The 23,927-nt window shown below is 51.0% G+C and overlaps 1 protein-coding gene across 1 annotated transcript in view; it reads left to right on the top strand.

Annotated features, from left to right (window-relative positions):
* Col4a2 (collagen type IV alpha 2 chain) overlaps window positions 1-23,927 on the top strand; it is a 134,995-nt gene that overhangs the window by 86,014 nt on the left and 25,054 nt on the right. Inside the window, exons 7-22 of the mRNA XM_050137125.1 lie at window positions 2,897-3,013; window positions 4,217-4,288; window positions 4,891-4,926; window positions 5,144-5,206; window positions 6,559-6,594; window positions 8,436-8,477; window positions 9,903-9,995; window positions 10,694-10,729; window positions 11,465-11,515; window positions 11,906-11,950; window positions 16,047-16,100; window positions 16,806-16,872; window positions 17,437-17,547; window positions 18,095-18,244; window positions 22,527-22,619; window positions 23,177-23,331. Of these exons, the coding sequence (XP_049993082.1) occupies window positions 2,897-3,013; window positions 4,217-4,288; window positions 4,891-4,926; window positions 5,144-5,206; window positions 6,559-6,594; window positions 8,436-8,477; window positions 9,903-9,995; window positions 10,694-10,729; window positions 11,465-11,515; window positions 11,906-11,950; window positions 16,047-16,100; window positions 16,806-16,872; window positions 17,437-17,547; window positions 18,095-18,244; window positions 22,527-22,619; window positions 23,177-23,331 (1,221 nt within the window). The remainder of the gene's footprint in view (window positions 1-2,896; window positions 3,014-4,216; window positions 4,289-4,890; window positions 4,927-5,143; window positions 5,207-6,558; window positions 6,595-8,435; window positions 8,478-9,902; window positions 9,996-10,693; window positions 10,730-11,464; window positions 11,516-11,905; window positions 11,951-16,046; window positions 16,101-16,805; window positions 16,873-17,436; window positions 17,548-18,094; window positions 18,245-22,526; window positions 22,620-23,176; window positions 23,332-23,927) is intronic.

Below are 23,927 nucleotides of genomic sequence, written 5' to 3'. Positions count from 1 at the left end.
CAGCCAGAAAGATAGAACCTAATTCACAGATGGTCTGCAAAGAGCGGGCCTTGAGAGTTCATCGGCCACCTGGGCAATCTGAATATAAAGGGGCCCAGCAAGTACCAGGATGGAAGGAAGCCCCACAGTAGCTTCTGCAGCAGCCCTGTTCTCTGTGGAGATTGCACATAGCAAGTCAAAAGGAAAGTTACAAGTGCGGTGTGATTCATGCCTCTCAGGATTGCCATGAGTTCAAAGCCAGCCTAAGCTACAGAATAGGTCACCACGCGCACACACAAAACTCACACACACACATCACACACACACACACACACACACACACACACGGGGTGGGTGGGAGCATAATTTGCTCATGAGAAAATCTCAAAAGGCAATAAAAGTGTTTTTATGAGCTAGTTTACTTTGCTTCTTGTGGCAGAAAAACAAAAACAAAAGCCAGCCTGACTCACACACAGCCTTCCTCATAGGACTCAGCCAACAGATTCCCAGGCGTCCTGGCCAGACCTGAGCTCAGAGATGAGTGTGTTTATCACACGCCCTGTCCCGCCCCCTTCATCTGCAGCTAGAGGCACGGACTCTGAACCTCACCGGTGTGCACAGCCTGCCCCACTAGCGTGTGTCTCCCCCTTTGCTGTGCACACACAGGGAAGGAAGGAGATGGCTCCCCGGGTTCGCTAGCACCACCAGGACCAGGAAGAGGAACCAGGGAAGTGGGGACAGAGGGAAGGCGGCCATGTTTATACTAGGTCCTTAGTGTCACCGTAGTGTGCTCCAGCAGACTTGGGGTTACACCACACAGTAGTCGGCAAGAAGGACGTAACTGTCTCATTACTTGGGATCTTGAGGAATGGGCAGAGATAAACAAATCATAAAAAACGTTTTCCCACAAATAGCCTGAAACTTAAATTGCCCACTTTTTAAACTCCTTCTCGGAACTCTTTGGACGGCAGTTCCCGTATTAACGGTTTGGTAACCCAAATTAATTAAGATGGAGGGGCGTTATGGGATAGAATGGGAACCCATGTGTCTCGTTCCCATTCAGTTTTTTTTTCATCTGCATGTTTATTTCATATTAGAAGCAGATGATTACCAAGTCAGAGGGACAGACACCATGGTTTTGGCTCTACTCACAGCCGTCACTGCGGAGAACACACAGCCCCGACGGTGTGGGCTGAGTGTCATTTGTCAGCGCCCATCAGTTTGTGAATCCTGATCTTAAGGGGACTGCATCGTGTTACATGTTCAAAGCTGTGCACAGCAACTGCTGTGAGGAGCTCAGAGCTGTGTCCCAGGGAAGGGTGTCTGAGGAGATCCTGCAGGGTGGGTGTTTAGGTCAGAGTGACTAGGCGCTCTCTTCAAAGCTCAGCTGTAAATGAGATCGCATTGGTGTGCACTGTCTGGTGTTGTAGGTTGGTCTGGGAAGGAACCACGGTAGGCAGTCAGTCTCCACCAAACAGGCGAAGACCTCAACCATAGGTTTCAGGGAAATGCCATGGGGGAAGAGGAGCTTAGGTGGAACCTGGAGAAAGTTAATTCCTTGCAGCAGAACCGAAAGGCCAGGACTAGAAGCCCCTCTTGTTGTTCCCCAGAAAGCAGACTCACAGAGCAACAGGGACACCTCTGACTCACCACATTACAACCGAAGTACATCACCGAAGTACAGGCCAACACTGCCCAAAGCAAAGAGATGTGCAAAGGAAGAAATCTTCTTTTAGTATTTTTCAGTATCATTGTTTATGTGGGATTTGTTTCCAGACTCTTAACTTTTTCAGGGGAAAAAAAAAAGCATCCAAAATGGCCTCAGAAACCACTTTGTAACATGTTTGGTTTTTACCAAGATACATCACTTAAAGAAATTCCACAATTAGAAAACACATCTAAATGAGTACTTTTTAGGTAAATCTCAAAGCAGTCTGTGTTCTAATAAAGCACCAATTGTAGGCTATTGGCTCCGCCCCATCCGTCTGAACCAGCTCAGGGCATCCCACGCCCCTCTGGTCACGCGGCAGACGCTGGGTCAAGTTGCCTCCCCAGTTGGCATCTCTGACTACCTCAGGGTTCTGATATTCATGCCTAAATCTAAAACTTTGCAGGGCATGGTAGTGTATTCCTAGAACCCCAGCATTTAGGACACTGAGGCAGGAGGATCTCAAGTTGGCATCCAGCCTAGGCTACTTAGTGAGGCCTTGTCTCAAATGATAACGAAACCATTAAAGCAGTATGTCACCAAGGAAAGCTGATCCAGGCGACTCTGGGGTGTGACTACCGCCTTCATTTGAGATTTGGCCTCTCTGGCTTGCCATCCACAGTTCAGTGAGGCTGTAAAGCCATCCAACAGCTGCCTCTAACACCCAGTTCATGAGCTTCGGGCAAGGGGGCTGGAGGTTAAAATACACAGACACAGAGAGAGAGACAGCAACACGGGTCATCCTTGAATTCCCCAAGAATGCCCCCTTTATTGTGTTCAGGGGCAGAGTATATAGAGATAGCCACGCCCCAGCCAAACCCACCAGAAACCACTCTCCTGCCATCAGGAACTCCTGAAGGTCTCGTGCTCAGAGCAGCTGTAGGCACTCAGATCAGGGGATTACAAGAAATTCAGGATCTGGGGTCTCACTGCTCCCAACATCATTCTTCTTCCCACCGCCTGCTGAAGAAGCGAGGCAGAGAAAGGCGTGTTCCTTAGGACCTGTGAGGCCCGGCACCCCGCACGGCACCCCGGCTCTTCAGCCTTGCGCCTGCAGCTCTGCTTGTTTGGTGTTTCTTTCCTTTCTTCATCCATTTTTATCTTTTCCTTGGATTTGTGCTGGGGCTATGGCTTTTGAGAACATCTCCCGCTGTTTTATGGATGGATTGTGTGGAGGCGTGACTGTTAACCCTCCGTTCCACTTTCCAGGGACACCCAGGGCAAGGCGGGCCCCGAGGAAGACCCGGCTATGATGGTTGCAATGGGACCAAAGGAGACGCAGGGCCACAAGGGCCCCCTGGACCTGGGGGTTTCCCTGGCCTCCATGTGAGTATAAGGGCAGCGTGGTGGGGTGTTTAGCCTGGAAGTCTAGGTAGCAGGCCGTGTCCCTGGATCAAATATTACATGGCATTAGCACCACTTTTCAGTTTCCTGCTGGGGGGGCCACCTCCGCCAAGCCTTGTCCTTGCCATCATGGTTGATGGAAACTGCTTTTCCTGGCCAGTTTCTTCTTTCTTTGTTACTAACTGTCCTGGGTTCAGAAACTGCATTGTCCCTATTCTTGATTCGCCGTTAGGTGGAAGACAGGCGGGTTGGTGTGTGCTCTCACGCACTGTGTTACCAGGGTCACACCATCTCCTCCTCCAGTGTTCTAGGTCAAGTAACAGTGAGTGGCTGTAGCAGCACAGCGAGAAGCTGAAAGCTTGAATCTTGTCCCAAGTGTCTGTTAGGAATCGGGTGGTAGGATCTCTGGGGACCTGGAAAGCGGTCAGATTCTCCAGCATCTGCAAAGTGGCAATAATAGTCCTGAAATCGTCCGTTTGGCGACCTCATTCTTGGGATCTTTGCCAGGAGCCCTAAACTGCTCTTTCAGAACTGTATTTGCAAATTCAGGTCTTCTCGTTAAGCCTTTGCAATTTTAAAGACGCACCGAGGTGAGAAGCCCTGCGTAAGCATCCCCAGCTTAGCAGCGAGTTGGCTCCCTGGCCGCTGGGTTGCACCTCCACCTTGCAGGGCCAGCTCACCCGTCTCTTTTCTGGGTGGTTCGGTGTTTCAGTGGACCGCCTTACGTTTCTGTCAAGCTTAAGTTTCATGACCAAGAGATATGTGTCACTGCGAAATAATGATTACATATGGATGTTCAAAGGTGATGTGCTTCCATTTGTACCAACTGCCTATCTTTGGCATAACTCAAGTCACTCTTCTGTATTACATATCTCTAAGATATTTATATTGTTGGGCACCAATACCATTACAAAGATAACGTAGTTCTGTACCAGGGAATGATTATGAGGGTCCTGAAGATAATTTAAATCTTATAAAGTGTTTCCATTTTAACTCTGAGTGAAATAAAAAGCCTCAGACTTATGGCTGGACCCTAAGGAAGTTGGTACGGGGGGTGCATGTATAATCCATGGGGACACTGGACATTGTAAACAGAAGCTGACAATCTCCTGTGTCATTACAGTCATGCTAAAAGATAATGAATTCTTCTGTGTTTTTCTTTCTGTGGTGTATCTGCTAATTTAGGGGCCCCAAGGACCCAAGGGGCAGAAAGGTGAACCTTACGCACTGTCTGATAAAGACCGCGACAAATACAGGGTATGTTTGCTGTAGGCGGGAGCCGGGACTTGGGGATCCCATGTAAAGTGTCAACAATGCTAGTTAGGAATTAGCTCTGGGTGAAAGTCATGGTATAACTTAAGGCCTGACTGCAGCCCTCACATTCTGTTTGGGGTGTATTTACCCCCCTCCCCCCGTGTTCTCAATGCCCCAGGCCAAATGCCTCTGTCTGGCAGGGCTTGTATATTTCATGTTTATTTCCAATTCTGCCCTACATAGAGGTAGACGGACACAAAGATGCTTAAACCCAGCAGCTCTTAGTGGCTTAAGCAATGGCTCAGTTGCCTTGCAAGCCCAAAGGCCTGAGTTAAAAATCCCCAAACCCATGTTGAAAAGTGGGCCACCGTGATTTATACTTAATCCCAGCACTGGGGAGCTGGGGACAGGTCCAGTGGTCATCCAGGTTAGCCTACTTAGGGATCTCCAGACCAAGGAGAGGCTGCCTCAAAACAAAACAAAACAAAACAAAAAACCATGTGGTTGTCTCCTGAGGAACAACATTTGCTGATGCCTTCTGGCCTCACTTGCGCACACACACATACAATAGTAATTCTTAATTAACCCTCTCTCCTCTCAACCAGGGTGAATCTGGAGAGCCTGGAGTGCCCGGCTACCAGGTGAGTATCATTTTTCATTAGGGACTGCTCCTTGCAGAACTTTAAAAACATCTGAGTAGACCCGCCCATCTGAGTAGACCCGCCCATCTGGGTAGACCCGCCCATCTGGGTAGACCCGCCCATCTGGGTAGACCCGCCCATCTGGGTAGACCCGCCCATCTGGGTAGACCCGCCCATCTGCCTATCTTCAAGCCGTGTTCTCTTTGTGCACCTGCAGGGGCCTCCTGGCCACCCGGGGCCAATAGGACAGATGGGTCCCGTGGGAGCTCCCGGAAGACCGGTAAGTCCCTGCGCTTGGTTACCCCCAGGCCCACGTCAGGTCAGCTGTGCATGCTCCCTTTTTTACCCATACCTTTGAGCCACAGGCTGGCCCCTCCCATCCATAAGTTCTCTGGGTTCCATATCAACTATTTGACAAGGGGCCCATCATCCCTGACCAAAGCAAAACAAATACCCGACTCAGGCAAGCAAGAAGGAGACAGATTTTTCATCTGGGCCAGGCCACGTATATTAGGTATATCCCACCTGGGCCATAGCCACTGTAGAAGGGGAGACGTTGGACATCACTTATAGGATGGCCCACTGAGTGGAGGTCAGTCCCCCCCTTCCAACACAATGACACAGCAAAGCGTGATGGGGTAGAAGCCGGATAAGGGAAGACTTGCAGGAGAGGAGGGGGCCAGTGCCCCCCCAGCCCTGCCCGTTCCCACTACCACACTGAGCCCGGAGCACCCTCCCCTGGTGGAAGGCCTTCTGCCCCAGCACTGTGGCAGACTCAGCCAAGATGGAGCAGTGGGATGCACACCGCTCTCCCTGCAAGCGGCTGGCTCACTCATAGAGCAGCAACTGCACTGGCTTAGGGCTTTCCTCTAAGTAGAGTTCAGAGGGGCTGGCTCGGTCAGTGACGTGCTTCCTGTGTAAGCACGAAAACCTGAATCCTGTCCCCGGCCTCATGTGAAAAACCACACGGTACCACACAGTACCACACGGCTGTAATCACAGGCTGGGAAGGAGGACACAGGAGGATCCCCGAAGCTCTCTGGCCAGCCAGCCTAGCTGAATTAGTAAGCAACAGGTCTAGTGTGAGACCCTGTCTCAAAAAATAAGGTAGAGTATGGTTGAGTGATGAAGGAAGGCCACTGGCCTTTACACATGTGCACGTACACATGCCCAAGAAAAGCGTAGTTCAAAGACCCTCAGGGTGCACATATGCAGGCGCTTTGCCTGTGGGATTGACCTACAGGTCTGTTCTGTCCATGAGCATTCGTGACTCCACCATCAAACTGTGACAGTGTCTTGTGGGGACTCTCGCAGGAGAGCTGAGGGGTCTGGCCACAGCCACAGGGCCTGGGGCCTCACAAAGCCTAGGAACAGGCACATCAAGGACACGGGTGAAGTCACAAGCCCAAACACACACAAGCAAACCAGGAACAGCTGTGGACAGACAGCAGCACATTCCAAAGACGGTGACCCGGTCTTCCTCCTGGCTTTTCATCCCACCAAGACAGATGTGGGGAAGCTCTGACCATACTGTTCGAAGCGGACAGCCGCTGTCTTTCCCAGGACCTCCAAGCAGATGTCATCTGGGTCCTAGGAGCGGAAAAAAATATACATGTCTTTGTATTTCTGCAGGGACCACCGGGGCCCCCTGGACCCAAAGGACAACCAGTAAGTTGGTGGGGGCGGGGTGGGGGAGGGGCTCTTTGGTGATTAATGTGCCTGCCTTCTTTGACCAGAGAACAACTTGGCTGACAGCTGTTTCTGGTGCAGATAATGCTGAGACCCGTTATATAGTTCCGTTATGCAGGAAGCGATCCTGCAGAGTGCCTGAACACCTGCCCAGGCCTCTGTGGGGACTCTGGGTGATGCTGTTTGGGGCTCCGTGTCACCCCAGTGACTGTGTGCAGATCACACCGATGAGCCGTGATGAAAAAGATGTGCAGCTCACAGAACAATCTAGGTCCCTCTTCCAGGGTGGACAAGGGGACACTATGTTTGCTCAAGGGAAATGGGAAATGGGAAACCCTCCTCCTGCCTGGATGTAGGGGGAATCCATCGGAGCCTCAGGTCAGCACTAGGGACATGTCCAGTGCCTCTGAAACAGGCTGGATCCCAGAGCCACACTGCTCCCATGACAGGGCCACTTGTTATATTGGAAGCACAACCAAGCATGTGGTTTGTTTGAACCTTGGAGAGCAGAACCAGGGCTTCTTATGACCTGGGAAAGTTGGACAAGTCTCCAGACTCAGTAATGTTGATAAGGAAAATATCTGATCAGAGATACTGGGGTCCAGCAGGAAGCTTGTGCGAGCCATCCACTGCTCCGTGTCCAGAGGCGGGTCTTCATGTTCCCATGCCTGTTCCATAGGCAGTCCCATTTCTGTGACCCCTGGTGACCTTGCCTGCCACCCACCCCCATACCCCTCTAGGCTCCCATCCTCCTTCAACAGAGTTCCCAGCTGGAGCTGGAACTTGAAGAGGCTCCTGGATCCCTCCCACTCCCCCCACACTCACCCCCATCAGACAGCCCCGAGCAGGATGGGAAGGGCCTACAGCCAAGGACAGCGGAAGCCGGCAGGGCTGCAGGGCCAAGGAAGCAGTGGCCCAGCCCAGGCTCTGGCCTCAGATCTCCCCTGGCTGCTGCAAATACAAACAGCCCCCTCACCCTGGGCCAAGTCACTTCCTGGCAACTTTGACAAGCAGCTCTGAGCAGCTAACCAGCTAACGCTGTAGGGACTCCCATGGCCGCCATGCTGGGCTTTGATTTCAGCTCCCAGCCAGGTGGCGGAGCAAGAAAAGCAGAATGTAATTAAAGGTTTTTGCTTTTTATTTTCCAACGATATCTCAGCATCGGAGGAGGCAGACAGTAGACTGCAGAGAGGGACTTCAGGGGTCCTGTGTGACTCTTGCTCACTGTAGCAATAGAAAGACCTTGGGAAAGACACACAGATGCTGGGAGGGAGGGGGCAAAAGGAAAGAGCGCTGTGTGGAAGCACCCGTGTGAATTTGCGGGGTGGCTCCTCATTGCTGGTCTCAGGCAGCAAGGAGAGAGCTGACTCCAGCCAGCAGCTGCTCCTCAGAGGAACTGTTAGATAAACACTGGCTGAGACACGGGCCTGACTTTGCCCCAGAAAACAACCCAAACAGGCCCATAATTATGGAATGTAATCAGTGCTAAGTCCCCTAAAATCATTAAAAACAAAGAAATGTTGCTAAGAACCTGGATCTCCAGGTATGGTGTCTAGACCATCGTATCGGCTGCCCTCTTAGAAGGCCCAGAGCCCGAGGGTGAGCTCTGACCTCCCTTGGATGGGTCAGGTGCTAGTGTCAGCTGACGGACCCCTCTCAGCTCCACCACTCACTCCTCAGGCCTTCCTTAGACAGAGGATCCTAATGGGCACAAGGGTCACAGTCCGGGGAGGGCGTGGCCTCTTTTCTTCTAGAAGATACTTTTATTTCACTGCGATTCTCGATTCTTACAAACTCATAGACACCATCTCTGTTTCCAGGGCAACCGAGGACTTGGTTTCTATGGAGAGAAAGGTGAAAAGGTAAAGAAACCTGATGACAGGAACTGGTGGCCTGGTGCCCTCCAGGTGACCTGCAAGCACACTTCGCATAGAGATCACGATTGAGTGTCAGGTCACCCACACTCCAGGGACAGTGGCCGATCAGTGAGACGTGAACGTGAACGGTCTAGGTTGGTGTAGAGTCAGACAGGGACATGTGACTTCCACCTATCTTAAGGACTCGGAAGCGGAGGTGTCCCCTAAGAGTGTCTTCTAATGTGTGGGACCCAGAGAAGATTAAAGGGACTCAGCTGAACCAGGTGGTGGTGGCCCACCCCTTTAATTCCAGAACATGGAGACAGAGGCAGGCAGATCTCTGTGAGTTTGAGGCCAGCCTGGTCTCTAGAACAAGGTTCAGGAGAGCCAACGCACACAGAGAAACCACCTCAGGAAGCAGGTCACATGGCTGCCCTGGCTGACTTACGTCATAGAAGAGGATTATGTGACCTGTGACCTCTTACTGCTACCTTTCATGTTCCTGGAAGAGGAGCCTGGTGCCCACAGCCATCCAGCCAACCCCATTCTCATTCCCCATGAGCCCACCTGCTCACTGAGCAGCATCTGTGCCCCTCGGGCTCTCCGGTGTGAGAGTTGTCATTGTGTAGGCACCCTGCTCTCTCTCACTGAGTCCCACAAACGGAAGTCAGGATTCCTAAGACATCAAGGGTGAAAAAATTAAGAATCAAAACACATAAAAATGTAAAGTCCCCTCCAGTGAAATACCCCACAGTCATACAGTAAAATAAAAGGAAGGAGCGCATAGTCAGATGGTGGGTCTGCAGTCCACCAAAGGTCTTAATCGGATACTAATGAGCACAGTAAGGCCCTAAATAGTCTTCGAACATGTTAGCGCTCAGAGCACTTCAGAGGGTGACCCAGCACTCAGTCCGCTGACGCTCCTGTCACTCATGGTGTTGTTTATATGTGGAAACAGCAGGAGAAAAATCAGGTTCTTTTGTGTTCATCCGTTCCTGAAGGAGGAAGGGTGTGAACTAGGCTTCCTGGCCGTGATGGTGGGCAGTGACCACCCCCTTGAGGTGTTTGGTCTAGCCTTTGCTCGCTAGCACATCCAATACCTTCTGCTGGTGACACCAGAGTCAGACCTAACAACTTCCTTGTGTAGAAATCGACCCAAGGCTGTAGCCCACAGACGCAGATGCAGTGTGGGGTTATGGGTGATCTCTGACCTCAGCGCATAGATTCTAAACAACCGGTGAAGGAAGTTCACTTCCCGCCATCCGAGATTATGATAATTTTGATGTGATGGTTTAGGTTTTTGTTTCAGTAGAAAGCAGGCATTCAGTGGTATGCAAAACAAAATAGTGTGGGTGGTGGGACTGTGCAGTCAACCAAGTCCTGTGCCCTTCTCCTGATTCAACACTGTCACTTTTGCTGAACAATCTTCAGGGTGACATCGGACAGCCAGGACCCAATGGGATCCCATCCGACGTCACGCTTGTTGGGCCCACACCATCAACGTACGATCGGGATCTGTACAAGGTAAAGAGAGGCCGTTCCCAGTTTACCTAGGAAAAGGAGCGTGCAGATGCCACTGCCTTCATTTTATGTAAACAGTTGCATCCTAAGATGGGAAAGACCTCGCCGCCAAATTGGTGGGGGAAAAGAAATCAGATTTGCCCCAGCTATCATAGGGAACTGCACGGTTCCCGCCAGGCCACAGGAGACAGTTGTGAGCGGCAGGATCTTCAGTGCTGGCAGCAAAGATGGGCCAAGGACCATCAGTACAAAAACAGAAGTGAAGAAGGGTCTATACTGCTTAGTGTGTTTGAACTGTCTTTTCCTAAGCAGAATTAGCTGACTGAGTGTGGTCATTTGGGGGGTCATTCCTAGGTGTGTTCTCACACTAAGGACAGATCTGCAGCAGCCAGTATCCATCTGGGTGGTCAGAAGTGCCTGTGCTCCCTTGCCGCTCACTCAGATGGAAGAGAAAGGCTTCCAGGCACGTCACAAATCACTAAAGAGTTCGTTCATCTTGTGAAAATACAAAAATAATCCTTTTTTGCGTTTGAGATTTAAAGCTCCAACACCCAGGACTGTTATTGATTGCCACAGGAAATCGTCAAAATGGCCTGAAGTTTTGTCAAGTACTTTTTAACCTCGTATCTTAAGCCAGGATCAGTGCCTGAGCACCTCCGGTCTCAAAGGTGTAAACATTTCCCATTCCATGTTCTTCACAGGGAGAAAAGGGGAGCAGAGGAGATCAAGGGATACCAGTAAGTTCAGTGATGGAGTTCTTTCCCATGGGGATTGCTCTGCCTTCGGGGCTCCTGTCAGAATGGTGGGGTTTGCTCTGACTGGTGGGGTGTGCTCTGAACAGTGGGGTGTGCTCTGAGTAGTGGGCATGCTCTGAATCATGGGGTGTGCTCTGATTGGTGGAGTGTGCTCTGAACAGTGAGGTGTGCTCTGATTGGTGGGGTGTGCTCTGAACAGTGGGGTGTGCTCTGGTCTTAGCCCTTGGGTTCTTGGGTTCTCCTGCACTCCTCTACATGGGAAGGTATCAAGGAGACACAGTGTATTTTGTATAAAACTATTGGATATTATATAATACTATATATCATATAACAATTGTTATATATAATATAACGTATAATATTACTGTAATAATACTTAGCATTATCTGACGCTGTAAGCTGAATGTGACAATGTATGAGTGAGGGGCTGAGAGGGAGACTCTGGGCCTCTCCTGGGCCGAGGAGTTGCTGCCATCTGGTTTATCCCGTCCAGTTTGATTCACCTTCCTAGTTCTTCCTCACTGTCGCTCACCCTGTGGTGGTGACACGTGACATCCTGGATAAAGGTGATCCACACCCAGCCCTGTGCTCTCTCTGCCCCCAAATTACCTGCTCTAGCACCTGTCGCTGAGGGGCCTGAGGAGGCTGCAGAGTGTCTCGCTGGTGCAGTCAGCTCCAGACACCCCTCACCCCTCTCATTCTGTTTCTCTCTCCTAGGGCCCCCACTCAAAAGGCGAGGAAGGCATCATGGGATTCCCAGGAACACGGGTGAGCCATGTACTGTGTAGCCATGACTAGTTGGCTTGTCTTTTTAAAACACTGTACCTGCCCTGGAGGTTCCTCCTGGTATGAAACTTATCTTTGTAACACACTGCAGAGAGTGTCTAGAATGAGGGTTCATGCCTGGCCACTCAGAGTCCAGTAAGACTGTCCCTCCGTCATGGGGAGGCTCATCTGTCACAGGAAGGTGTCACCTTCAGAGCCATGAGCATCAACAACCATCTCAGCACCTGGGGTGGGGTGGCCACCTGTCCCTGTGCTTCCAAACCCTGAAGGCAGAAGGCTGCTTGACGATTGTTGATACTGTCATGCAGCCCTCTGGGGAATCTGGTCACCTGTTCCAGACTGTTTATTGCTTGTGTTTTCTGTTCAACACAGGGTCTTCCTGGCCTTGATGGAGAAAAAGGAGTCTTCGGACAGAAAGTAAGTTTGACACACAAAACTTGAACTGTTCCAGGCCTGAAAGCTCATGTATATAACAAGTGGGATCTCAGAGAAATACATTTGTCCCAAACGCCCACTTAAGATGCCCCCTTCATTCACAGGGGTCATTTATGAAGTTACCATTCCAATTCTCAAAGCCCTTAGTGGAGTATGGACTTTGCTCACCAGTCCGCTGGTTCTTCCAAGGAGCCCACCCCAGGTTTCTCTCACTAGGTCCCCTCCCCACAAAGTCATTGTCACTCATAGGCTGCCCTCTATTTCTTTGATCTACACATACTTTGATACTTGCTTATGTTTAACGATAACCTCGTTTCCCTCCTGGGTTGTGACACCATTTTTTACTTTTTTAAAGAAAAGAAAGTATGTGTGAGAAGGTTATTACAGGTCCAGAGAAGATTTAGCATCCGCTAAGCACGCGCTGGAACAGAAGTGCACATAGAAATGTTTTTATCAGATCGAGATTTATTTTACTTATTCACGGTATTCGTTGTCCACCTGCCTCAGAGTCCAGCTCCATCCTGTCACCCACAGCAGACAGCCCTGGAGTCTGGCGTTAGTTCCGTGGCAGCCTCCAGGGTCGTGGGACCTAGCATGCTCGTAACTTGGCACAAAGAAATAAGTACATTTGTGCCATGTTGTTCCGTGTTTCATCCATGTAGGGGTCACCCCACTTCCACACACATGCACCCACACGTGCTAGGAAGCTGGGGGGTTGCGGTACACACATATACCACATTTACTCACCCCAGGATACAGCTATACCTCCAGTCAGCTTGCAGTCAGCACCAGGGTACACACACAGGGTCCCATGGCTGGTGTTTCTACCCCGCTCTCCTGTCAGTGCTCAGAGAGCAGCCTCAGAACGCCAGCTCCCCGTGAATCCCGTTCAGATTGCCACAGCAGGTGTGTGTGTGACACTGTGGAGCTCAGAGGCTGAGCTAAGACTGAAGAGTCGTGGGGCTTGTCTGGGACAGCAGGTAGCCTTGCCCCGTGGCGTTGTGGCTGACGTCCACGGCTCTAGCTATAGGCCAAGTCTGGCACTGACCATGTACCATGGAGACCAATGTCATGGCTGTTCTCATTTCTTCTCATTGCTGACCCTAAACTCAGGCTGGTGGCCTCGCCCTAACTACACCCAAGTTCCTATCACATTGGTTCTTGCTAAGAATGCGTTTCCCAGCGGTAACACCCCAGAAGCAATAGCTGTTCCCCTACTCCCTAACCAAGGCCAGAATGCCACTCGCCTAAAGATGGCAATAAGACCATGTAGAGGTGGCTAAAGCAGACACCGCACCCAAAACCCAATGAACTCAGAGCCAGTGCATCGCTGAGGCGGGTGGGTGACATGTCACTCTTCACGGAGCACAAAGGAGCTGTCGTGTCTAAAACTGTGGCTCAGTACAGCTGCCCCTGGACCTAGAGGTCCATGAAGACTAGAACACTAGACACAGCCCAGCAAGCCCTGGCTCCGGGTCACCTGGCTGCTACTGTTCCTCAGGCACACGTATGATAGAGGTGCCCATCCAGCTTTCTCTCTGTAGCTTGGGAAGAAACAGACATCTGTGCTTAAATGGGTCAGAGGAAGAAATAGTTTACCCAACTGAAAAAATAGGGAAATCGGCAGACATACACAAATGACTCAGCATGCTGCGTGTTAGTGCAAACCACAGCATCCAACTGGTCCAGCTGCTGCCTCCGCATGAGCTTCCCAGATGTGCTGAAGCTGTTGGCCTTAAGAGCCAGAACCCAAGGCAGCTCCCAGGAGCCGCTGTGGACAGCAACCCATTAAAGCAGCATGCCAAAGAAGGAGTAAGCAGAGAAAGCCATGTGTCTCAGGAAGCCCCTGCCTCCCTGCGAGAACAAAGAACCATCTGCACATGCCTCTGCACGGACATACAGACACAGGCACAAGGACACATGGACACCTAGCAAACTAAACAGCTCCAGCCAGGGAACAGAGAGATAGCTTACGCGTTTGCTGTGTTACATTTTCTGAAAATGTGGCGATTGTTTCCCTCGTTTGGGGAGACCCGTTTAGTGACAGCAGAGTCTTCTCTATAGAGTGTGCTCATGGAGACCTGGTCTCCTGGATCCATGCACTAACACCGTCCTTGTGCAGTATGGGTGTGCAGCACAGGAAAAAGACATCCCTGTGTGGGCAGGGCCACTGGACTGCAACAGAACCATTCTCCAGGCGTCACATCCACCAGGTGTGACTTTCCAGCTATGTGGGAGTTACAAACAGGCAGCAAAGCTGTGCCCGCGGGCTGGGCATTCTGTGGCATCCCGCAGCCCTCTCAGACTAAGCCCAGAAGAAGTCTTTCCCCACAAGGCCCCTAAGTTGGATTTCACTAACCCTTGTTCTTTGTGCCACGGGTCTGAGGAAAGATCTAGAAAAACCAGAATGATGTGGAAACACATCCAGACCCATAAGACAGCCTTCTTTCTGTTCAGCATTGGAGGAAACCTTCCCTAGAAGCCTAGCTGTGAGCGTTTCCTGACAGTACACTCCTGCCAGCTACTGAGGACCTCTGCCTACGAGCCTCCTTGGGGCTCAGCATTCTTTCTCGAACATAAATTCAACCACTCTTTGAATGTTCAGCTCCACCTAGCGTGGAAGGCCAAGAGTCAACCACAGCCCTGGAAAAGGAAAAGATTTTTTAAAAAAAAATTAGACAATGTTAGTCCGTCAAGCAGCATGTGAGCTCCTGGGCTTGAAAATCTATAAAGTAACTCAACAGGCAGGCCCATTTTTACCTTGCCCTGGCATGGCTTGGAGACTTTGCCATACATGGTCACTTACAAGAGGGACTAGCTGCTCAGAAAGCTCCACATACCAGCTTCCTCGTCGATGGGAACTTGAGGGCACTGGAGACCAAATTAGTATTAAAGATTTCTTAATGAAAAGAGACATTCCAAATCCAGAGGCTCAGGGATTGTTTGGTGGCAACTGGAATTTTTCAAAACTCGTCATGAAGAGAGAGTTTAACTAACGGATCAGATATGACCCAACTGAACAGGTGTGACCCCACTGATGGGATGCTGTGACCTCACAGACCAGGTGTGACCCCCACTGATGATGGGATGCTGTGACCTCAGACCATATGTGACCCCACAGACCAGGTGTGACCTCATAGACCATATGTGACCCCACAGACCAGGTGTGACCCCACTGGTCAGGTGTGACCCTACAGATCAGGTGTGAACCCACTGATCAGATGTGACCCCACTGATCAGATGTGACCTAACTGAACAGGTGTGACCCCACTGATGGGATGATGTGACCTCACTCAGGTCAGGTGTAACCCCATTGATCAGGTATGACCTCACTGATCAGTCAAGAAATTGCTAGCAAGGCAACTAGCTAGCTCTTCTCCTCTAAAGTGAGGACAGAGGAAGCATGGCTGTCACCGTAGGTGGAGACATGTCCTACACAATCTCTTGCTCACTTGGAGGCTAGGCGGGGAATGGAAGGGCAAGGGACAGTATTACATAGTACCATGAGGCCAGAAGCACAAACCACCCAATATTCTCAACACCAACCACCAAGAAAAATACTAAGAAAAAGAACCAAGGGGAGGGCACTGGAAGATGTCTCAGTGGTTAAGAGCACTTGCTGCTCTCGCAGAGGACCTGGACTCTGCTCCCAACACCCACTTGGTCATTCACCGCCATCTGTCACCCTAGTCCAGGGTTTGACCCCCTCTTCTGACATCACAGGCACCAGTCACTCGCACGGCAGACATGCATGCGTGTAGACAAAGTACTCATGCGCATGAAACCGATCTGGAAACGAAATTAAGGTGCAGAGGGAGGGAAGGCTATTGGGGCTGCTGGGAACTGAAAGAGGATCGACAGACACTAGTGCCACATCTGGACTCTGGCTCTCGGGTCAAGCGAAGCAGCTATAAAGACATTTGTGCACCTAACATGAGGGAGTTGGCAGTACAACGGGGGTGGGGGGCTTGAGGGGGTACGTGGTGTCTGCATTGGCTATGCTGGTGGAAGTGGCGTGAGCTTGATTTCCGGAGGTCCCCCTGAAGCTGGAGATAACAAGCCCCTAACTTTCTTGCAGGGAAGCAGAGGCTTGGATGGTTTCCAAGGTCCCAGCGGACCCCGAGGGCCCAAGGTAACTCGTGTCTCTTTCTGGGGATAACCTGCTCCTCACCCAAGCAGCACGGGCAGAGGACACGAGCAGCGGCTGTTAGTGTGATCCCGCAGAGTGAGGGGACTGTGTGCTGCCTGCACCCATCTGAAGGGAAGCTTGAGACTGGATTTGAGCAGAAAGATGAGGGGTGCCTCTAGCTACTGATGGAGAATGGAACTTGTGTAGTTAACCATAAGGGCTGGGCAGGAAGATCAAGGGAGGTGATCCAGGGTAGCTATGAGGGGGGACCCAACCTTATGGGTGGCCCTTTCTGCTAGAGCATGTGTCTGGGGAGAGCAGGGAAGTGTGTGGGTGTATCTGGAGTCTACAGAGCAGATGGTGTCAGGCATCCCTGCAGCTCCATGCTGCCCCCCTCCCCAGATGGTTCAGATGTCAACACTGTGAAGGTCTGAGTCTCCCAGCCACTTCCGGCATCCCTCCCCTGGCAATGGCTTTGCAAGGAGATCCACACATGCTGTGCTGGTCCCTTTTATGTCTGCCTGGTGGCTGGGATGCAGGAACTCCCCACTGTCACATGGTAGGGATGTTGCCATGGGGACGGTCCAGGTTGGATGATAGTAAGAAAACATGCCCTGTTAAACCAGTTCCATGTTCTGCCCACTCCTGGGCAATATGTAAATTAGGAGATTCTGGAAAGCCGGACTCACAGTGTCTTCTTTCCCCCAGGGAGAACGTGGAGAACAAGGTCCCCCGGGACCCCCTGTCTACTCGCCCCATCCATCCCTGGCAAAAGGTTGGTACAACAGTTTTTGTGCACTATGTGGCCTCATGCGGACCCTCTTCTCTCGGGAACAAAGTCATAAACTCTCCAGACAGATTTCTAAGTGAAAAAAAATGAAGGTGTTCAGAACACAAGCTTCAGAGACAGCCTAGTGTCTCTAGGGGCTCCAAGGTGTCATTAGAAACAGTCACTTTGGTTCTGCCTGACAACACTCGCTACTGCGCAGTACATCTGTCAGCGAAGGCATTTCTGCATTTCCAGGAGACCCACAGGTTCTGGTTTTTAACACCTAGAATGCCACTGAGTCTTCTCAGATCAATTTGCTCTCCCCTGAAACCTCCGAGGGTTTCGACATCCTCTGTGATGTCCTGTATTTATCAGAATCTTACCCAGCTAGGCTGTAAATTAGAGTCCTCTGTATCTGCAGCATTTGAGCTTCACCTGCCTCTTTCTGTGTTCAGGGTACTCACCGGGAAGTGGGTGCCTGCAGTGACCTGTGATGACAGACTCCTTGCTCTGGTGGGGGCTTGTTCCTGGACAATGGTTCTCATTGCAAGGGATCTGTCTTGGTTGCAGGTGCCAGAGGTGACCCAGGATTCCCAGGGGCTCATGGGGAACCAGGAAGTCGAGGCGAGCCTGGAGACCCTGGCCCCATGGGGCCCCAAGGTCCATCTGCTGGAGATAAAGGTAATGGGGTTTTGTAGCATCAGAAGGTACCTGGCCTTAGGTGTGGGCATGGACCAGTAGGCTTTGCTGGCCACATGGCCTTCCTGTGGTTCCATCCTTCCTCCTCATGGAGTAGCCTCAGCTACTGCTGAGCTGAAGGGCACCAGTGAGGTTAGACTGTGACTCTGGTGGGTGATTGGTGTGGTCTGGTCCCTGGAAGGTTAGACTGTGACTCTGTGGGTGATTGGTCTGGTCTGGTCCCTGGAAGGTTAGACTGTGACTCTGGTGGGTGATTGGTGTGGTCTGGTCCCTGGAAGGTTAGCCTGTGACTCTGGTGGGTGATTGGTGTGGTCTGGTCCCTGGATGGAAGAAGCAGGATGCTGTCCAATGTTGTCAGCAAATGGTCATAGTTCCAGGGTTGTGAAAGTGAACAAGCTGTGAAGAAACATACTAAGGTCATCACTGGTTCATGACACTTGTCCCTGATGGTGGTCCCCTGTGACACAGAAGCTAACGCAACCTTTAAATATCAGAACACTCACCTACTGTGAACGCTCTTGGGTTTCAGATTCGATGAGAGGCCTTCCAGGGGAGATGGGACCAAAAGGCTTTTCAGGAGAACCAGGCCGCCCAGCACAATATCCAGGTCCACCAGGAGCTGATGGAAAACCAGGTCTCCAAGGAGCCCCTGGGCCTGCAGGTGCACCTGGACCAGACGGTAAGTGACTGGTGTTCATCTAGAGCCTAATCAAGCTGGGTATCATCTGGGTTTTTTTTTTTTAATGATTGTGAGTTGATTCAGTAGGCCAGTGGATGAGGATGTGGCAGGCACTGCCAGGGTCCACACTGGAACCATGACAACAGCTGTTGCCTCTCAGCTTGTAGGGAATCAGGAATCCCACAGTTCTCACACAGTGTGCTGTGGCTGCAGGAAGTTCAGCAGGGCATCTAAGGTGCTGTGTCTGGAAGGAGCTATGCACTGAAATCACTGTGCCTAGGTCTCTGCAGGTATCTCCTGTCTTAACCCACAGCTCCTCTGTGCTTCAGCATCTTACAAGCCTCAGCATCTCTGCCACTGCAAAGCCAAAGTCACAGGAAAGATAGCTGCCAAAAGGAATGGCAGCCACTGGCCAAGGGAGACAGGAGACCCAGAGAGCCTGGGTAGATAAGGATCTAGTAGATGCGGATGAAGGTTTGGACCAGCCTGCCACTCCAGAGCAGTAGAGCTGGTCCCTGGGTCAGCCAGGATGACTCCATAGTATCTGGGATGGTCCCCGAGTCCACCAAGGTACATTCTCAGGTTGTGATGGTGTGTGCTGTCCTTATGTCGAGAACGCGCTGTCTACTGAGGAGTTGTACGTGTACTGTAGTTTTGAGCTGGACATCCACAAAAGCCATCCTCCTCAGCTGTAACATTCAGTTATACTTTCGATGTTGATGATGACCTCATGGGAATGTTTCATCTCCTGGAGATTAGCTTATGAGGCACTGGCTGGAAATAAGAGGTCATTCTCTTTTTCTGGGTGACATTGACTCAAATGTAGGCTCTTCTTTCCTAAATGATTTCAACTCTCTGATCACTCCAGCCGTCTCTCCTGGAGCCTTCCCTTCAGGGCCAAGACATCTCCTCAAGTCCTCCCTTCAGGGGCAGGGCATCTCCTCAAGTCCTCCCTTCAGGGGCAGGGCATCTCCTCGAGTCTTCCCTTCAGGGGCAGGGCATCTCCTCGCGTCCTCCCTTCTGGGCCAGGGCATCCCATTTGCTAATGGACAGTGTTAGGTTTTAACTTAAACTTCAAGTTCAGAGGCTGATGTTTTCATTGCTTTGGGAAAGTCCTTCTCTATGCCATCTCCAGAAGGAAAATTGCTGGCAGTGTTTCTTCCATAGAAAGAAATACTTATATAAAACAGGTATATAGAAAGCCAGTCACTTCTGCTTCCGCTTCACCTTCTACAGGACATTTTAACTTGCTCTGAGTGTGCTTGTCCAGTTTTCTTTCGTTTGGAAGATAAACACATTCACTCAAGAAGTTTTGAGTATTTGCTCCTTGGTTGATGTATTTGAGCAAAGCTATCTTTACTGTTTTCTGTTACACAGAAAGTAGTATGCATGATGCAAGTTTGGCTTGGTAATGTTGACAGGAAAATATTTATTGGTGGCATATGAATTTCTATGAGCCTGCCTTTCCTGTGTGCAGCAGCTGTAGGGCTTCCCTTACATGTGTCAAAAGCATGAAAACGTGCCGTGAGTGAAGACACTGTCCCGGCCACTCCATCCTGCCATGAGCACACTCTGTCTTCATGCGTGAACTTGGCTCACTAAGTGGTTTCCATTATCACTGACATAGATAAACTAGCGTGAGTAAACAGTTGTCTGGCACGGGTTGTCAGCTGATAAGGGAGTGCATGCAGAAAATGGACGTGAGAGATGTCGGAGGATCCCCCGTTAGCCCTTCCTGAGTTGTTTCCTCTGTGAGATACATTGTTACCATCTGCTTTTCTAGCAACCTTGTTTATAAAAAGTAGCCAACCATTGGCTTTAGTGGTGTGTCTTGCAACTTAGTATCCACCTTGTAACTTAGCGCTGGGAACCCGGACTCCCTCAGAGTTCAACCTTTCTCAGCACTGAGCTTTTTGGAGTCTTTGCTCAGGAACTGCATTTGGTCCTATTTCATGTGCTGTGATGCTGGAAGCCAGGATGCTTAGTCATTCACGCTAGAATAAGAGCGAACCTGGATGCCAGCTGTCCTTTGAGGGGAAAGGCTCTGCTGGCACCATTGATTGACTGAATCAGCTGTTGGCTTCTTCGTGGAAGTCCGGTTGAGATCTCACACTTCCCAAAGAGCGTGTTTGAAATTATGAATGGATTAAATAGAGAGAAACATCCCAGGTGAAAGACATGGCTCTCTTATGCCTTGGTGAAGACCTTACTACTTCCCAAGGGCATCCCTCTTTGTCCTAGATGACAGGTCTCTAGTTATAAACGGCAACATTCCTAAAGTCCGGGCGATGAATCCCCCTACTTAGATCTGCTTTTCTCCTCGCCTGTCAAGAGGGCTGGAAGCTTTAGGTTAGAGCCCAGTCTAGACCTGAGCAGCTCCTGGAGAGGTCACAGGCTTCTCTTCTCTTCCCTTCCATGAGGTCTGTCCACTGTTCTCATCTCCCTGGACACTTTGTAGTGCCCCCTTCCTTGCAGCTCTCTCTTGCAATGCCTCGCCCCCATCTCTCATCACTGATGAAGCCCCCGAAATTCTCTCTGGTCCCTTCTATCCCCATTGTGCCTAGATAAACTCTCCAATGGGAATAGAGCCCTGTGCAAACATAGCCACTCCTGCTCTGTGCTCTGAGTTACAAACATGAAACTTCTGACTGGAAACAGCCCACACTGGGTCTCAAGAATACCTAGTCTCAGAACGCCCAGAGTAAAGCTGCAGGTCTCCATCCTCCCGCTCTCCTTCCTGGCCAACATGTTCCCTGGTGTCCTGGCTCCTCCATAACCTCAGAGCTTGAGCCAGGACCCAAGAGTCTCTGGGCACCTCATGCTCCACACTGGATCCACTGTGTGGGGTGCAGCCTCTTTCCTTAGAACTCTTTCATGACCTCCTTTGCCCTTTGGGATAAAAGCCCAAGAGGGTCCCATCCCCTCCTCCGTGCCAGCACCCCTCTGTGTACCCTTTACATACCCTCTGGTCATGGCTCTCTACTGTCAAGGGGTCATTTGGTCACGCTGTCCCATCTGTGGATCCTCCTCCAGCTCCCTGCCTGGCCAGGTCCCTCTGTCAGCTGCAGTTCATGTCACGTGCCCAGAAAGCTCCTGGACACCACTAATTCTAAATCAGCCACCCCGATGCCCTCTCCAGTGCTGGCTAGGATCTGAAAATCCACATTTGTTTGCTGATTGGGTTAGTTTAGCTCCTACATCTCAGCTGTCAGCTCGGGGCAGCTCCTGGCTTGCCACCTGGCATAGCTCAAGTGCCATCTCATGGTGGGTGAATGAATTAATGGACCAATGGGTGAGTGGGGCTATGTTAGATGCACAGCCGGGTCAGATGGCTCAGAGCAGTGCTCACTAGCCTCTCCAACCCTCCGCTTCCCCAGAAGCTCTCTCACTCACCATCCCTCTGCCCTTGTCTAAGAGCATGAGCCTCTGAAGTTGCTGCTTTCGCATCCTTTCCACTTCCTGTACAGCCACGAGCATCTTCCTTCTTCAGAGGTACTTGTTGGACCACTGAAGAGCACCACTACATTCAACAGGGATGAGACTTGGTGGCTCACACCTGCAATCCTGGCACTTGAGAGGCTGAGACGGGGGTCACCATAAGTTCAGGGCCAAAGAGTAAGACAATGAGGAGCATAGGAGACCATGCTCAGCTGCCCTGCCAAGCCAAGCTCGCCTGAAATGCATCCTGGTGTCCACCACCAGATGGCGGTCTTTCCCAAGGCCTCGCACAGTTGTGTACCCTTAGTCTCACCTGTTTAATTAATGGAGCCCTGCTGTGATTCCTCCGACCCTTGGTGAGGAAGGGAAGGCTGGGGTCAAGATCATCAGGGAGGTCAGCCATGCCTAGTACCAGTCTACATGTGTGTTCATGTATGCATGGAGAAACTTTAGGACAGGTGAGAAGCTCTGAGCACTGGTGTGCATCCGCTCCAACTGAGGACAGAGTGGAGAGCTGGCTTTATCTTAATTCTTGTGGGTTTCTTCCCTTTGTGGAGGGAGGTGTCTATGAGGAAGAAGAAGGATGTATGGCCATCTTGAAATTCCAGTTACATGCCTGAAAACCAAATTCTCTATCTGGACTAAGTGTTTCTCAGAAGGAAAGACATTGGTCTGGACAACTGATGGAAACACTAGATTTGCAAATTCTAGCCTCTGTTCCACCCTGAGGGCTGTGTTGGTATGGAACCAGAGCTCCAGGCACCTGAGGTAGGCTTGGCTGAGAGCCTGTGCTGGACCCGAAGCCGTCTCTCATGGATGCTCTTGTCTATACATTTTCTCCTAGGTTTCCTGTTTGGCCTAAAAGGATCGGAAGGAAGAGTGGGCTACCCCGGGCCTTCTGGTTTCCCAGGAGCTCGAGGGCAGAAAGGCTGGAAAGGTGAGAAAGAATGGAAAGGATACCCGGGTGGGGAGGTTGGGATGATGTCACAGTCTAGCCCTGGAGAGGTGAAGAAGGGTGGAAAGGATGCCCAGGTGGGGAGGTCGGGATGACGGCACAGTCTGGCCCTCACAGCACTTTACCTTACAGACTGACCCTGCCCACACCCTTCGTTCTTTCTCTGAAGGTAAAGTTTGGGCATTCTGATCTGAAATTGGAAATTCTCCAAAATCTAAATTTTCTTCAAACCAACATGACCCAGCAGGTGGCCACCATATGCTGCGCCAAAGCTGCTGGATAGAGTTAACTTTGGGTGTCTAGGTCACGTGGAACACCTCATATTCTAATGAAAGTCTCCACCTAGACACCTCACCACATATCTGCAGACACTACAGAATGAAAGATAGTCGGAAGCCAGGCGTGGTGGTACACACCTTCGATCCCAGGACTCAGTGTCTAACCTGCGCGATCATATCCCATCAGCCCTCCTCCCCTGCTCCCTCCCTCTGCCATCCCAAGTCCCATTTAATACACACATCTCTCTCCGTTCACTACAGGTGAAGCTGGAGACTGCCAGTGTGACCAGTTCATCGGGGGTCTTCCAGGATTGCCAGGACCCAAGGGTTTTCCTGGTGTCAATGGGGAGCTGGGAAAGAAAGGGGACCAAGGGGAACCAGGCGTGCACGGTATCCCTGGGTTCCCAGGATTCAAGGTGAGGAAACAGCAGCCCCTGCTGAGGCTGTTCAGACCCTTCACTCACACACCAGTGTGCCCGCTTTTTCAAAAGTCATGTGCTTTTTGAGACTTTCCTCTGTCGGAAGGCCATTCCTCATCCTCTCGGGGTTAGACGTGAGGTTAGCACAGGCCCTAGAGGCTCCGCTTCCAGGCTGCAGGAGGGAACTGCAGTCTCATGTCTCAAGTGTAGGCCCCGTGTGTGGAGTGGCGTTGTAGATGGTATTCTTTTCAGTAGTAACAGCCCGAATGTCCACTGTGTGATAAGTGGAAGAGCAAAATGTGCATAGCCACCCTGTGGAATGCCCCTTCCGCAAGGGTGGAGCACTGGCCACGCCACTGGGCAGATACATATGCACACACACACACATACACACACCCACCACGCCACTGGGCAGATACATATGCACACACACACACACGCCACACCACACCACTGGGCAAGATACATATGCACACACACACACACACATACACATATACCACACACACACACATACACACACCCGCCACACCACTGGGCAGATACATATGCACACACACACACACACACACACACACACCACACCACACCAC

This window comes from Alexandromys fortis, unplaced genomic scaffold (genome assembly GCF_014885135.2).
Source record: "Alexandromys fortis isolate MF-2015 unplaced genomic scaffold, M_Fortis_MF-2015_v1.1 scaffold_3, whole genome shotgun sequence".
In the NCBI taxonomy this organism is placed as follows: Eukaryota; Metazoa; Chordata; class Mammalia; order Rodentia; family Cricetidae; genus Alexandromys; species Alexandromys fortis.
The sequence above is the reverse complement of the archived record's forward strand: the minus strand, read 5'-3'. Positions and strand labels throughout refer to the sequence as shown.